The sequence below is a fragment of the Sarcophilus harrisii genome, chromosome X, assembly GCF_902635505.1.
Source record: "Sarcophilus harrisii chromosome X, mSarHar1.11, whole genome shotgun sequence".
In the NCBI taxonomy this organism is placed as follows: Eukaryota; Metazoa; Chordata; class Mammalia; order Dasyuromorphia; family Dasyuridae; genus Sarcophilus; species Sarcophilus harrisii.
In genome coordinates this window covers 55,889,103-55,904,893 of record NC_045432.1, presented here as the reverse complement: position 1 = coordinate 55,904,893, position 15,791 = coordinate 55,889,103, and the positions used below count along the sequence as shown (strand labels likewise).

At 52.8% G+C, this 15,791-nt stretch overlaps 1 protein-coding gene across 1 annotated transcript; it reads right to left on the bottom strand.

The window, feature by feature from the left end:
* Positions 1 to 296: 296 nt before the first annotated feature.
* FGF16 (fibroblast growth factor 16) lies at positions 297 to 15,390 on the bottom strand. The gene is made up of 3 exons (XM_031944431.1): positions 14,394 to 15,390; positions 6,389 to 6,492; positions 297 to 1,252 (listed from the first exon to the last, which is right to left on the bottom strand). The coding sequence occupies exons 1-3, from the start codon at positions 14,668 to 14,670 to the stop codon at positions 1,007 to 1,009; spliced, it is 627 nt and encodes a 208-aa protein (XP_031800291.1). The 5' UTR covers positions 14,671 to 15,390; the 3' UTR covers positions 297 to 1,006.
* Between the last annotated feature and the right edge of the window lie 401 nt (positions 15,391 to 15,791).

Here is a 15,791-nt window from a genome sequence, read left to right as displayed (position 1 = left end):
TCCAAACTGCTACATATCGGCTAAGTGATCATGGCAGTGAGAAGCCTTTGTCAGGAAAACCAGGGGGCTGAGGATCTTGATCATGCCCTGCCCGCCTCCCCACTGAAGCCAGAGCTAGTGATAGTGATCATCACACAGCGCCATGGCTAAGTATTCAGTCAGCCCTCGACAAATACTGAGTAATGGGTCCACCTGCCTCTAAGCAGGCCAGTCAACACCACTGTTAAGGTGTTGGAGAGGAAAGGGAAGCTGACCTCTCCTAGAGAGTGAGCCAATCAATGAGGTCACCAGCAATCCACATCATAAAGCCGATTTTATTGCCAGGAAACCGTCAAAAACTCATTTGTTTTGTGTTTCAGTAGGACCTTCTTCTTTCTGACTAAAATCCAATCATAACATCTCTCTGAAAAATAAAATTCTTTTGAAATAAATAAACATACAAAATAAATAGCATATTTTATAAATAGTTTTTAGCCCTTCTGCACAGCGTTTGTGCTGATATCTTCGTGTTTTTTTTTTTTTCCTTCCTGCTCCCCTCCTCCCTCTTCCTACATACGGGGCTGTCAGCTCCCCAGGGATTTGGAGGATGGCGGCAAGCTCTGGGCTCTTCTTTCATGTGTTTGGTGTCAAGGTGTCTGTGTGGTTTGTGTGGTGGGAAACACCCCCCCCCAATCCCCTCCATTGCCCTCCCTTCCCCTCCACTCCCTTCCCTTTCCTTCCCTCCCCCCAATTGCTCTTTTCCCCACCTCTGGGAGTGATATTCAGGTCCTATCCCCACCCCCCCTTCCTCTACTCTAGTTCTCCCCACCCCACCCCCAAATCCCCGCAACCTGTAAATACACTTTCAACAACAAGGGCTCGGCTGGATTGAGTTCAACTTAAGTGCTTCTCTGTTATCGAAGTTGTTAAAAAGGACGACTTGAAAGGCTATGAGTATAGAGCTCAAGGACATAACTGTGGCCCCACCACTGGTGGGGAGGGGGAGGGGAAACAGAGGCCAGGCACATCATCTATAGCGGAACAGGTCTCTGGACATGGAGGGCAGTTTAGAGGAGTCAACGGGCCTGGGTAAAAAGTGGGTGAACTTCTGGTGCCTCTTAGTCCTGAAGCCCTCTCGAGGTGAGCCGTCTTTGTTCAGGGCCACATAATACTGTCTCTCCGAGTCCGAATGCTTGTACAAGGTGGACGCATAGGTATTGTACCAGTTTTCTTCAAACTGCTCCCGGAAAACACATTCTCTGGTGAGCTTCTTCTGTGAGGGAGAAAACAAGGCAGACCCCATTAATTGTTTCACCAACGGCCCAGAGCCCTTTAGATTATCCACCAGAGTCCCCAGAATTGAGGAAACGTTCCTCTTCTCGGCCCAAATGTAAGAGACCAAGGGATGGATGTTGCCATGTAATCAGTCATTCGCTCAACACGTTGGCAACGAACTAATATGAAGCCCCGGGCAGCGCACTAGCCTACGGAGACACGGGTACAAGGAACGAAAGGATCCTGTAGGACCTGGCCTTTGCTTCCAATAAAGGTTTGCCCTTGCTTTGTCAACTTCTTTTCTGATTTCTTTCCCTCTCCCCCTCTTCTAAAAACCCACCCTCAATAGAGGACCTTGATAGTTTTCACCCTGAGGTGCCAGTGACAGAAGAACTTAGAATAAATATGAGGATGAAAAGCACCCCCAAGGCTCCAGTGACTTCCACTTTCTTTCTGGTAGCTTGGAGGATGTAAGTCCATTTTCTAGTTGAGGAAACCTGGGCTCCAGGGAGGGCGACGTGGCCGATGTCACGGAGTTGAACGGGAACTGACCTGAACCTTGGCTGAAAAGCAGCCCCATTAATTCCACATACTGGGGACAGGGGCACAGTCAGGGCTTTAAGTCTATTTGTGTTGGGCGAGGTTTCCTGGAAATGAGATTGCCCCGGGCAGCAATCACCAAACATGCCGATTGCTGGTAGGAATCTCCTTTTTCTCCAGAGAGAGCCCAAGAAGCAAAAGGAAGGGAGGGAGAGCAGAAGGGCCCGAGGACCTGGGTTCAAATGCTGATCTCGGCACTTCCTCCCAGTGCGCCTTTGGGCAGTGGACTGGGACACTTCAGTCCGAGATCCCTTCCAGCTCTAACATGATCATCTCCCAGCCAATGAGCACAAGCCTAGAGCTATAGACCAAAAAGATGTTGGGAGTGGGGACAAAGTGGGTGGGATTACACATGGCTTTCGATTAGCTAGATTTTTAGCTGCCCACCAGTAAAGCCAGGGGTAGCTGAAGTTATAAACGGTTGAGAGGAACTCACTATTGTTCTTTATTACACAAAGAAATGTGGAAAAAGAAACCTGATGAGGTGCAGCGTGAGGGACTCGGGAAGCCTGAAAGCTGAGGAGGCACTGCCCATAATACTGATGGGTATGAAACACCAGAGTGGCCTAACTGAAGGTAAATGGGGAAATGGCCTTCATTAGAGACTTCCTGGATCTTGGCTGAGTCGTTCTTTCCTCTGGGTTTCCCCTTCCTCGTGTAGCAAATGAGGTTGGAATCTATGGTTTCTTAGACTCTCTCGGCTTGGCTGTTCTCTTGTCTAAAGTCCCCCTTTCCAACTCTAAATCCCATGATGTCACAGCTTCACCCTGAGCCCCTTCCGACTGAGGACGTCCACCAGCCTTTGGGTGCCCCATTGCCACCCTCTGGGTTCTCCCTGCTCGGGTCTCTTAGGAATGGCGAGATTCCGACCTACCCCACCGGCCGACAGGTGGCGCGGCCTCAAACCTATATAAGGCTCCCGCGAGGTGCAGGCCCCTGGGTCTCCCCCAACAGGCCTATCCTTTCAGCCTTGATGTGACTGACATTCCAGAAGGGGACAGTGATACCAAGTGCTGGGGACAGGCCTATCTCTCAGATGTCAAGAAAAAATGTCCTACTCCAAGTAGGGTGAGGGAAGGGGAGGTGTACTGGGAGATAGGCGGTCTGGGAGAAGGACTGCCCTGCTGGCTCCCTCGCATTAAAGGCATCTGGCACTGTGGGGCCCGAGCTGGTCACAGGACCAGAGTGTTAGAATTGGAGGGATCCCCAAGGATTATCTAGCCCAGCCCCATCTTGTTAAATGAGGAAACAGACCCAAAAGGAAGATGTAATTTAGCTAAGGTCTCTAGAGAAAGGATTTGCTCCAGCCTGGAATGGAAATTAGAAATGAAAGCACCTAGCTTAACAAGGGGAAGGCCTTTCTTTTCTGGCTGGCATAAAAGTTCTGGCTAGGGTGTCCCCAGTTCTTGCCTGCCTCTCTCTGATGCCCCGAACCGAGGGGGCGGGTGACATATCACACAGAGGGAGTGACACTGACCTTCAAACTGGCTGACCTGCCTTTGACGGCTTACTTCTCCTTACCTTCTCTGGGGCTCAGTTTCCCTCCTCTTCAAAAGGAGGAGGTAAAAGTAAGTAGATGATCTCTATTCTTTTATCAGAAATGAGTGTGATCATTACCCACCTCCCTTTTTTCTTGAAAACCATCAGCTTTAGACCCAAATTAGGAAAGTGTGTTTTGGAGTCCGAATAGATTAGGGCAAGGAGCTGGGATGTGTGATTTCCCGGGTATTGCACAGTTTCCAAGTGAAGAAGCTTCCTCCACCAATGGAGATGGGCACTTCCTCTGCTACCTAGAGGCTTAAGGGCTGTCTGGAAGGGGCGCACCTCCGGAGGTCAGAGAAAAAGGCCTCCCCATTTCTGAGGCCTTCACCATTCGCCACCCCAGGGACTCTCCAGAGTGTGGCCAAAACCAGATGAAGGTGAAGTTCCTATCTGATTGTCATATGTTGCTGTATTAATATTTTTTAAAAATTAATCTATAAACATGGGTTTTCTGAGTCACTTTGTGGTCTGCAGGGATCCTAGGGACACTTTGGTGGCGCCCATTTCCACATTAGGCTGCCTTTCAAGAGTCAAGAGAGCTGGCCCGAGTCCTGGTTGGGCATGTTACTTCTCAGGAGCCTGGTGTCTAAACTGAGAGAACCTAGAGTAAGTGATGAAATGAGCATGCCCTCTATGCCTTCGAGTCCTCTGGTGCAACGATGGTGTAAAAGCACAGAGTCTTGGGACACTGTACTTGGACCTCCTTCCCAGGAGGCTTGGGACCGTGATGGCCTACGGTTCGGGTCGAGTCATACAACCAGTCCCAAATACATGTAACTCTCTATCAGAACCCACATCTCTCTGTCTTGCTCAAAAAGCAAACCGTTAAAGACTTGGGAAAACATTCGCCAAAACCTAGCTAATCTCTACCTCCTAAACTAAAAACAGATCCCCTCTGCTACCGCCCCAGCCTGAGGCATCAAGGAAAGGGCTATGTGGCTTCTCTGCTGAGCTTGGCTGAACTAGGCTTTTGCTACCAGCTGGTATTGTGCCTGAATGGGTGGCGCCAACTTCCCTAGAGGCTGGCTGACTGTATTGGCCCCGAGTTCCCACTATTGGGTTCTTGATGCCTTCTTTCCACAGTGTGCAGTGGTGGGAAGGGCACCGGACTACCCATCGGCCTGGATGCGAATCTCCGCTATGCCGACTGCCAGCTCTGTGCCCTGGACAGGTCCCTCAGTGTCCGCTTTTATAAAATGGAGGAGTTGGATTAGAAGTCCCCTAAGATGCCTTAGATCTAAAACTAGCACTCTTCTCTCTGGGATACTCCAGCAGGGTGACCATCAATCTCCCCGTTTTCTGTACCAGATCATTTAATTGTGGGAGGCAGAAGGGAAAAAGCGGTAGGACAAGAAGGAAAGTTCTGCCTTTGGAACCACCCAGCACTTTCCCCTGCTCTGAGTGTCTCAGCAGGCCTCAAGGAAAGGAAGAGCCTAAGGGCATCCCTGGAAAGTTTGGTTTTTGGCTGACAGCCCTGTGCCACACCCTCCTTTCCAATTCCGTCCCTACTCAGGCCTGGATTATTCTCCCAGCTAGAACTCTGAAACAGAATTAGACTTGGCAATGATCAAATCCAACTCCATCATTTTACGCAGAAGGAAACTGAGGCACAAAGAAGTCTGCTCAGTGAGTTGCCTATGGGTACATAGCTAAGCTTCAATCTGGACTCCAAGGTCCTCCCTACGGACTGCATCTCACAGGGTCTCTGTTTGGCGGACAGCTGCTCGTTCAGGGGAACAGTAGTCCCGGGGAGCTTCCCCGGATATTGCTGGAGAGGCAGACATAGCATGCCTCATCCGCCATCCCACCCGCTCTTAGGCTGTTCACTTCTAGGATGAGAAACTGTTGCCACCTCCCTCTCCTTGCCATTCTACAGGCTCTGCTGTTGGCAGAGGAGGAATTGGTGATGGTGGAAATTTCCAGAACTAAAGGAAGCTTGATATATAGAAAGAGTTGGGAGTAGTCTCTGTGGTACAAGCTGGCTCATTCCCCAAGTTAGATCAGAGATCTTTGAGCTGAAAGGGACCCCGAGAGATGGCACAATCCAGCTGCTTCCTTTCCTTTCCAAAAGAAGGCAAGTAAAATTTGGAAAATTGACTTGCAGAGGTTACATGGCTAGTAAACTACATCCAGGATTTGAATGCGAGTCTCCCAAGTCCCAGTGCAGTCCTCTTTATGGTGACTTTCCTTTGCCTCTAACTCTCTTTCTAACCAGCCAGTCTCATCTCCCAACACTTTCCCCTTAAGAGATAATCCTTTGGATTAAGTCACCCTCTCTCCTGTGGGCTCCTGTTAAGGTTAAAAATGAGAGCTGAAAGGGTTGGCAGCAGGAGTACTAACCCATCAGCACCCACTAGGATGGGTTTGTTTGGCAGATAAGCAGAAGGGTCATTCACTGGGGAGCAGAGCCCTAAGTAGCTCTGATGGGGAAATGAGGGATGTCACCTCCTCCTGCTTAGGTTTGGATCCCAGTGCCACTCTGTATAACCTATGTGACCTTGGGCTTGTCGTTTAGGCTCTCTATGGGCCTGAGATTTCTCTGCCACCAGATGAGATTCCTTCCAACTCTGACATCCCATGAGTCAATCGATTCGAAGTGGCTGGTGAGGCACTAGTGGAAGAATTGGGAAGAATAAAGGCCGTAGGGTTGTCATGGGGGTGCCTCTTCACTGACTTTGCTGAGGTTTAGGGCTATTTTGAGAAGATGGGCTGGGATGAAAGGGTTGGCAGCTAGATTCAGCTACCAATCTGATTCTTGGGAAAGCATTTCTGGTGATGATTTAAGGGACTATTTGTTGGGGGAAAAAATGTGTCCTGAAAAAGTTTTCTTGTGTCACTAATGGAAAGTCAATATCTAGCCCTGAGCAAACCATTTGGAAGGTATCTTCTTCCCTTCTCTTCAGGAGAATCATCCCACTCCTCTGTCAGCCCTGGGATTTCTACTACTTCCAGCTAGCCCAGCCTCAGAAGGCCTCACTGATCTTCAACTTACCGAGCCGTATAGTTCGCCACGCTCATTCATCCCTAGATACAGGCCCGAGTCCACTCCCCGAATGCTGATCAGTCCCACGGCCAGGCTGATAAATTCCAAGATTCCTACAACAGACAGGGGAAACAGTCGCCATTAATGATGTCAAGAAGAAACACGGACTCTGGGCCTCCTCCTTTCCCAGATCTTTCTTCCCTTCCATTATCAAAATATCTTGGTAGGTTACATGGCCAAAACGTTTTCTGTTAGGGAATGGGCATGCCCAGGGAAGGACAGAGCCAGCCTTGGGCCGACGGATCATAGGCAGTAAGTACTTCAAGAGCTTTGGCTGATCCCGGCAAAGCCACTCTGTGTGCCTTCCGCCAGGGCCTAGGCCTCTCTAGCTTCAGTTGCTCCATCTATAAAATGGGAACAGCGACCTATTTGTTTGTGACCTATTTTCTTCCTTTCCCAACACTCTGAAATCTCTAACCTAAAACCACTCTGAAGGCATTCTTCATTGAAGGAGAAGGATAAAGCAGGCAAGTCTGCACCAAAAGCATCTCCCAGCAAAGCACATCTTTACACTCAACCAAATACTGAGAAGCCCACGTTCTACTGTCCAAATACCAACTTTCAAGAGGTAGTTGACTGAGGCAGAGCCAAATGCCACCTTAAAATGTTTGCCCGTGACAGGGCGTCTCCCGTGCATGTGGCAAAGTCATACAGTTTCTTGCGAGATACCACAACCAAAGAACTTTGATTAACCTCTGCTTCTATTAGCGTCAGGGGAGGACCTTCCTGGAAGTCCTCAGCACTATCTCAGAGGATGTCGGGCACAGTCTGAGTGCAAAAAAAAAGGCCGTAGGCCCTCCAGATGTGTGTGGATGGCGCTACTGATTACATCAAATCCCACAACACTGCCAAGCCTCATCCACGAGCCTCATAATCACTTAAGAGTTTCAGCCCGACTAGCCAAACATCGGAAACCAAGTAGATGAAGATCGCTTGTCGTACAGATTCTGATACATACCTTACCCAAGAACCCGGTTTACCTGTTGGCACATATATCTAGGACCTGTATGGAGGATAGCCTGGGCCTTACATTAAACAGGAGTAGGAAGGTGGGGCTGGAAGACGAGGTTTTTAAGGACCCCGAGCTTCTCCTCAAAGAGTCATCTCTTTAGCACTAACCTTCCTCCATTGATTCTGGATGGCCATAAGCCAAGAATTATCTGAAGAATTCAAGTTCGGCTTTGCCCAGTGAACCATGAAGAGCCGGTGGAGGAGGAGCAGAAGCAAGGATTTCTGTGGAGGATTTCCAACCACAAAAGAAAGAAAAACCACAAAAGAGGGAGACTGATGACCACCGAATTCCCTAAAATGTCAAGAGAATGGGCAGAAGGCTCTTAGAAGGTTGGGTTGGCTCCCTGTTAAGGAAGCTGAGGACAAGTTACACAAGATCGGTGAACTCTCCGGTCCGTTGAGTAGTGTCTGGATCCTTGTCCAGGGACACTCTGAAGAAGATAAAGGGTCATCGTGGTGGTGAAGAATCTCAGCTAACTCATAGAAGAAAAGGGCTCAGCCCGCAGCTTCCTTCCTGGCTAGCCTCCTAAGAGAGCACAGAACATTGGCTCACCTTCCTGTGGGGCAGCCTCTGCTTCATTTCTCTCCCTCCTGGCCTTGCAGTTAACTCCAGTCAACAAAACCAAAAGCCAGGTGAGGCAGTGGTTGGAGGGAAGGGGGAAGTGTCGGGGCTCACAGGGAGCTTAGAACAGAGAATGCTTGACTGCTATTTGGCAGAGTGGATAGAATCCTGCCACTGGGAGTCAGGAAGCTCTGAATTGAAGTCTAACCTCAGTCATTAACTAGCTGTGTTAGCACTATTTGTAAAATGGGGATGAACAGCAGCACTTGCCTCATTGGGATGTTCGGAAGATCAATGTCAGATGCTTTGCAAACCTTGGATTGTTATATAAAGGCTAGCTATTAACCATTATTAGAGCTGGAAAGGACTTGGAAAGATAACGTCATTTTATAGGGAAGGAAACCGGGGTCCAGGGTATTTGCCAAGGTCACAGAGCCAGTGAGTGGTCAGGCTCACCCTTTGCCGCTTCCCTCCTGAGAATTGACAAGTGGCCTTCCCAAAACACCTGGGGCGGGGGAGGGGGGAATGTTAGGTTCTGGGAGAATCTAGCTCATAAGTCAGAGCTAAAAGGATAATGGGAGGTATCAGATTGACTTCTACATTTTGGTCTCTTTCTGGAGACTTGGGTTAGGGAGGTAAAACCTGAAATAATTTTCTTTTACTCAGAGTTAGCAAAGCAAAGCTGGAGAGATCAGGAAGGCCCTGGGAGCATGGGAACAGAGGAAAACGGGGGTGGGGGCTGGGGGGTGAGGGAAGGAAGTCAGGGCTAACACAAAACTTCAAAATGGGACTTTGGGCCGAGGCTGTTGCTGTTAAAGGCCTCTGGGTCCAGGCTAGGTAAGCAGGATGGGCTTTTCCATGATCCACTTCCATCGGACAGTCATGTGTGTCTCTTTGTTCCACGTTTTCAGATGGCTAGGTCAGTTTCCTACACTCTGACCCACAGGCATCTCCTGTGGTTGTACAAAACAGTACCTATGTGGGGGGCGGGGGGAGTCCATGTTGCCAAGGTTTTTATTTCCTAAGGACCTGGCTGACCCTGCTCTGCTGATTACTTAGGAAGTTCTTGATATCACTGGGAACCTAAAGAGGTCTTCTAATCCACTCCTCTGCTGCTTGCAAGGACACTGTGAGATGAGTATCCATGGGTTTCTCCAATCTTCTGCCATTCTAAGGATGAGGGAAGAAAGGGTACTACTTTTACCCATAGCTCAGCATAATCTTTAACAAAAGGAAAAGTCAAATTCTATCTAGCCACTCACTACCTACCTACCTGTGACATCGAGCAAGTTACTTGCCCTCTCTGGAGCCGAGTTTGTTCCTTTGTAAGGTGCCGGGCTGGCTTGTACTAGATCGTGATATCTACATGTAGGATCCTTTGCAGCTTTAAAACTAGACTTCCCTTAGCCTTAATTTCAGAAAGCCTTTATATTGTCTAGGAATCCAACCCCAGTGAACTTAGGATCGGAGGTGAAGTGTCTTTCCTAAAATCACACAGCAAAGAGCAGATCCTCTGACTAAATTCAATGCTTCCCCTCCCCCCCACCTCCCCTACCCCCCACTCCCCCCTGCCCCTGGTCAGGTCCAGCTATCAGTCAATAGAATTGAATTCTAGAGGTGTGGATCTGTCAGGCGGGACTTTCTCCGTGTCCCCATTCTCCCTATTCCTGAAATCCCCATGCCGGGCTGTCTTTGGGTGCCATGTCTGTTTGCCAGTTTCCTCTGGAGTCTACCCGAGGGGGGCCTGCTGAGAGGCATGTGATGATGGGACAGGCATTCCTGGCACTTGACCAGCAGGAATGCAGCGGGGAACAAGCCCTTTCCCTCCTTTTGGAGCTTCAGCTGGAAGTAGGTGTCACAGGGTAAAGTTGTTAAGTGGGTAAAGTTTATCTCCAGCACTCCCTGTCAACAGCCAGGCCTGTGACCCTCCAGGCCCAGGGCATTTGCAGACTGAAGTGGAAAGAGCTCTGGATATGTTGTCTGTACACATTGTCAGATTCAATTGCTGTAGCAACTATTTTGCCTGAGTGACTTATTATTTTTTTTTTTAATAAGGGAGGGGTGAGTTTGGCAGGGAGGGAGGGAGAATAGGTCTAGAAATGACCGTGCTGTACAAACAAAAGGCATCAAATAAACTTTTAAAAAAAAAAAAAAGGCTAGAAGAGTTAGAGGACCTGAATTCAAGTCCAGATTCTGCTAATTCCTCCCCTTGTGATCTTGGGCAAGTAAGTCCCTTCCCTTATCTGGACTTTCTTCTGTTAAAACTGAGGCTAGGGGCCAACAATCTCTAGTCTTTCAAAATCTAACTGCTATGATCCTTCCCATTCATCTACCTCCATAATCAAAACTTTGACCCGTGTCCTCTTCCTTCTGGATTCATCAACATGACCAACAAATTATCCATGTTAAAAAATCGGGGGGGGGGGGGGGGTTTCTTGTGCTAACACCTTATCCCAAGTTTCCCAAGGAGAAATGACCCTTGGATGTAGACTGGCTTGGAGGAGAGATTTTTGGAGAATGAGTGGGCCTCTTGGTACAACTTCAAATCCAGCCATCTACCTATGACTAGGGCTAAGTGTGGCCATAGCCACTGAACAAGAGAGCAGTGTTCCTCCAAGAGTTTCGCTAATGATCCGGGCTTTGTCCCCACACAGAGTAAAAAGACCCACCATCCCAGAAATTTCTGAGAAGCCTCCAGGAAACCCAAGTGTTCCTAAACGGAAAGCTTGGGTTCGAGTACACACTCTGTGCTTCGGAGTAGGGGTAGGAAAGGGAAGACAATCCCTTCTCTTCTCCGGAACTCAGTTTCCTCCTCTGGCCCCAACTCATCTTTACAGGCTCTTCACGTGATATCCCACGTTCCAATCAAACTGGCCTTCATGCTATCGTTCCTAGCCCGTGGCTTTCCATCTCCAGCCTCCATGTTAGTATCCAGGCCATTCCCTATGCCTAGCCCATTCTCTTTCCTCAGCTTGGCCTCCTGAAACTCTGTAAGCTACCTTCAAGACTCGGCTCGGGTTCTTTTGTAATTCCCTGTCATTAGTGCTCCCCCACCTGCACCCTGAAATGACTTAATTTTGCCATTACTTATCTGGGTGAATATAGTTTTTCTCCAGTAGAAAATAGGCTTCATTTTTTGTGGCCTAGCACAGTGCCTGGCGCACAGTAGGTGCTTCCAGAAGTGCTTGTTGGAATGGCCCGAAGTGATAGGGGAATTGGGATGCCCAATCACTACCTAGCTCAGGGCTCACCGAAGAGAAAACAACCACTACAGAACTGGTGAAAAGTGGGAGAGCCGCGGCATCATGGTTTGCCGCTTGTCCCCCCCTCCCCCCGCCACGACTCTCTGACCTTTCCCGGTGCCAGAATGGTTGGCACTGGCCGCTGGGCAAAGCCCGACATCTCCGGGCTTCACGTCGGCTCCTGGCACCGTGCCCCGATGGCGGAGAGCAGACCGAAGCCCCTCCGTCCCACCAGCTGCCAGGCCCCCCGCGCTGTCTGCCTCCCGGGCTCCGAGTGCCCCTTGGAAAGGCTGGGGTGCGAGTAGAACGGGCCGGCTGGCCAGACGGCGATTTCAGTCCTCCTGGCTACCGAATACAGATGGGGAAGCGTCCCCGTGCCAACACGTTATTACTTGGAGTCAGGGCTGTGCTGGGGCTGAGCTGGGCTCTCTGAAAACTCGGATTCCAGGGTAATCCTCGGGGGCCCTGCTCTCCAATTACAACAAATAGCTATTTACTTTACGGGGCCTTTGGAGACTACACCCCTTCCCCCAAAGCCGAAATCTATAATATTTTATATCTTCAGTCTGGTCTCCTTTACTCTGCTGGAATGTTGACTGCTAAAACACTTATGGAATGTTCAAGTTTCGATTTATTGAATACTCAGCCTGATTAAGTCCAAAAGGGGGGGGGGAACGGGGTGGGGGGGTGGGAAAGGGCTCCAAAGCCCCAGCTCCCCCTCAGCAGGCACTACTAGCTAAACCGAGCTTTGGGTTTGTGGCAGGTTCAAAGTCGGCAGGGGAGGTGGATGAGGGACAACTCGGAGCGATGTTCCCGTTGTTTTTATGGGAAATCCACCAATCTGCCGAGGAAGAGGCCGGGAAGAGGCGAAGCCCACCGGATCTGAGGCAGAGGTTTTGGTCAAAAGAGCTAAGAGGTAAGCTGGACCAGAGGGGGGAGGGAAAGATCTGCTGCTGCTGCTGCTGCTGCTGCTGCTGCTGCTGCTGCCGCCGCCGCCGCTCTGGAGCCGAAAGAGACCCTTGGGATCCTCTAGCCCACCCCTCCTGAGGGGGAAACTGAGGCCAAAAGCACTTTAAGGGCTTGCCCCGGCTCACCAGAATAGTCAAGCAGAACCGGAACTTCAACTCGGGTCCTTTGATCCCAAATCCCACTTTCTTTGCCCTTTAAATCCCCAGGTGAAAAGAATGAGAGGTGGCTCTTAGAGGCCGAAATAGGGATTAAAGACGGATGGTTCTAGGGCGTTTACTTTGACCTTGGGGATTCCCAATCGAGGCTCCTGCCACCTCCAGGCCCCCAGGGCTCTGTGGGCAGGCAGCCTGAGGGTTCTCCCCTAAATTCTGGCCGGCTTGGGAGGCTCTCCCTCTCCCAACAACGGCCAGCCACCCAGACTCCTCAGGCTATTCCTTCTCAGTGGAAAAAAAAAATCCCGGTCCTGGGGGCAAAGGTGGAAGGGTTCCCTCCCCTGGAGAAGCGGGAAGAGCGGAGCCAAGCTAGCAACCTGCACAGGGCCCTACCCCCTCCTATTCCCCCTTAGGGACCTGCTGAAAGTTTATACAGACACCTGCAGCCCTCTACTGAACTCCCCCCACCCCCAAACTTACTCTACTTCAGCTCAGAATGCATTTTTCCAAGATGACATAGGCCTCATTAGGGTTCCTGCCTGCTCCGAGCAGGCCAGCCCTGTCCCCAAAGCCATTTTCCAGGCTGGGCCCTGCCCTCAGACCCTGCTGGCTGTGCCCCTCCGCTCCTTCACGGTGCCTGCTTTTTGACTTTTCTAGTCTGGCAGGAAAGATTACTGGGGGAGGGGGGGAGTAATTAGGAGGGGGGGGGAACGGTCCGAAGGCTTAGGAAGATCCTTCAGTTTGCATTGGTTTGGGGGTAGGGTCATCTCCTCCCCTTGGGGAGGGGGAGCTAGGAAGGGAAAGAGGGTTTAGCGGGCCTGAAGTTTGGGCTGGATGTCACTGCACCTGCGGAATGACTTAGCACTGCGGAGAATAGGAAATTGAAAATAAAAATGGCCACATTGCTAGGGAGTGAGCACATTTGTTTAGAGACCTAATGATCTCCATCCTGGGACATGGTTTATATTAATGTGTAATTAGTTCTGTATGTGAGACAGGCGGCTGTGCCCTTTGAACAAGCTGCCATGAGCGGGGCAGCCATGGGGCCATCCCATGTGCCGGGCAGAGGAGAGATACCTGTGTCTGGAGTCGGAGGGGGAGGCGGCCTTGCCAGCACCCGGAGACCCTGGCCAGGAGGGGTGGAAGCCGGCTACGGTGGGAAGTGGCCTGGAGCGGGAGGCACCAGAGCTCAGTTTGAAACGGGACTCCGCCACCCCAAAGCTCGGCTCGGCCCCCGTCTCTGGGCAGTGTCGCCAGGAAAGGAAGTTCCCACCATGCCAGTGACTCGCGGGTTATTCGTACCCCACCCTGCAAAGCGCGGCTTCCCCAAAGCCGAGGCGCGGAGCCAACACCGGCACCTTCCCCGTCTTGCTCCCCGTCCTCCCCCTTGCCCGCCTCTGCCACTTCCCCACTTCACAGCCCGCGGGTCTGGGGAAGCTGGCCTAGATGGAGCGATCGATCAAAGCGATTGCCGAGCATCGATTAAGCAGTTCATTCCGTGCCGGGCACCGTCTCCGGGCGCTCCAGCCCTTCTGGAGAGCGGGCACAGCACCCGCAAAGCGCCCGGGCAAGCCGACGCAGTCCCGCCCCGACGGAGGAGGAGGAGCCCGCTAAGGGAGCAGGGGGTTACACCTGCTTTGGTGAAATCCCCAGGAAGGCTGCGGGGTCGGCGGGGCACCCCGGCCTTGGGCGGCCAAGCTGGGGGCCACCCTGTCCCCTCCAGCCGAAAGCTGGGTGGACCCTGCGGGGTCCGGACGCCCGGGGCTCCGAGCACCGGGCCGGAGCTCCCGGCGCACAACGCACACAGTCTCTCCCCCCCCCCACCCCCCCACCCCCAAGCAGGCACACTCCCGGCTCAGCTTTCCCAGCCTCGAGGGCAGCCAGAGGGCAGGCAGGCGGCGGGTGTGCCAGTGGCCCGTCCCGCCCCGTCGCCGCCGCCTCCCGGAGGGCGCGGGCCGCTCCCCCCCCCCCGCTCCCCCCCCCCCCCCCACTCCGCCCCGGCCCCGTTCCCCTCTCACCGAAGCGGCTGTGGTCGTGCCGGGTGCCGTGCACGGTGCCGTTAGGAAAGATCTCCAGGTGGAAGCCGGTCCGGCAGTAGAGCTGCCTGCGCCGCAGGATCCCCTTGAGGTGGGCGAAGTCGGTGGGCGAGCCGCGCTGCAGCTTGCCCTCGATCTGGCCCAGCCGCTCGGTCAGGAAGCCCGGGGAGTCGGCTAAGGGCATGCTCCCCAGGGACGACGAGAAGCCGTGCACGTCCCAGTCCAGAGAGGCTCCCAGAGCCCCCCCGAGCTCGGCCATGGCCCCGGCCACCGTAGGGGGTGTGTGAGGGAGCGTGTGCGTGTGTGGGGGAGTGGGCGAGGGAGCGGGAGTGTGTGCGCGCTCGGGTGTGTGCGCCGCGGGCTGGCTGGCTGGCTGGCTGGCTGGCTGGCTGGCTGGCTCCCCGGCTGGAGCAGCCGAGGGCGAGCAGGGGCGAGGGGAACGGGCAGAGCTGCGGAGCTGGGGCTGAGCTCCCGAGCTGGGGCTGAGCTCCCTGCTGCTTCCCGGGCTCCGGCTTCTCTAGCTTGCTGGCTCGCGGGCTGGCTGGCTGGCTCGGGGCCTCCCTCTGGGCAGGCGGGCGGACGGGCGGGCTGGCGGGCGGGTGGGTGGCCCGAGTCGTGGCCGGCCGGGGGACCTGCTCGGCTCGCTCAGCGGCGGCGGCGGTGGCGGGGAGCGCGCTGCTGGGACGGCTGCTGCACGGCGCTGGGAACAAAAGTGGCGGGGCCCCTGGGCCTTGATCTCGGGCTGCCTTTCATCCCTCGGTGTGTCCGGCTATCACAGGCGAACGCCACTTTATATACATCCGCACTCACTCCCCTTACATTGACATATTGGGTATTTAAATACAAGCCACACCTCACTGGCATCCCCTCCGAGATTGGTGTGCGTGGTTTGGGTTTTTTTTTCCCCCCTTCTCGGATCCATTTGGCTCTTTTTGGGAGAGGGGGGTGGAGAGTGAGTGAGCTTCACTCCCTCTTTTATTATAAAAAAAAAAAAAAAAAAAAAAAAAAAAACGGCAGGAAAAAGCTACACATTGCAGCGAGCCATAACAGCTTTTGGCGAGTTCTTCTGAAACTGCTGATGAAATAACGGAGCCCCGTGCGCGGAGGCCGCTGGCGTCCCAGGCACCGGGGCGTGCGTCCGATTGTCTGATGGCGTGCCTGAACGTGTGCCAGGGTGCCCCTCCACCTGGTGCCCCGGGCACGGCCCCGGCTCCCCCTCCCCGTCTGCGCTCTGATTTCCCGCCCGCCCTGACCCTAATCACCTCTGGATCCTCTGAGCCCCAGAGGGAGAAGTTGGGCCAGGGCTGAAACCCCCCCCCCCCCCCCCGCCCCTTGTTCCCCCTAACTCTTGATTTGTCTTTCCACTCCGCTGACAGAACC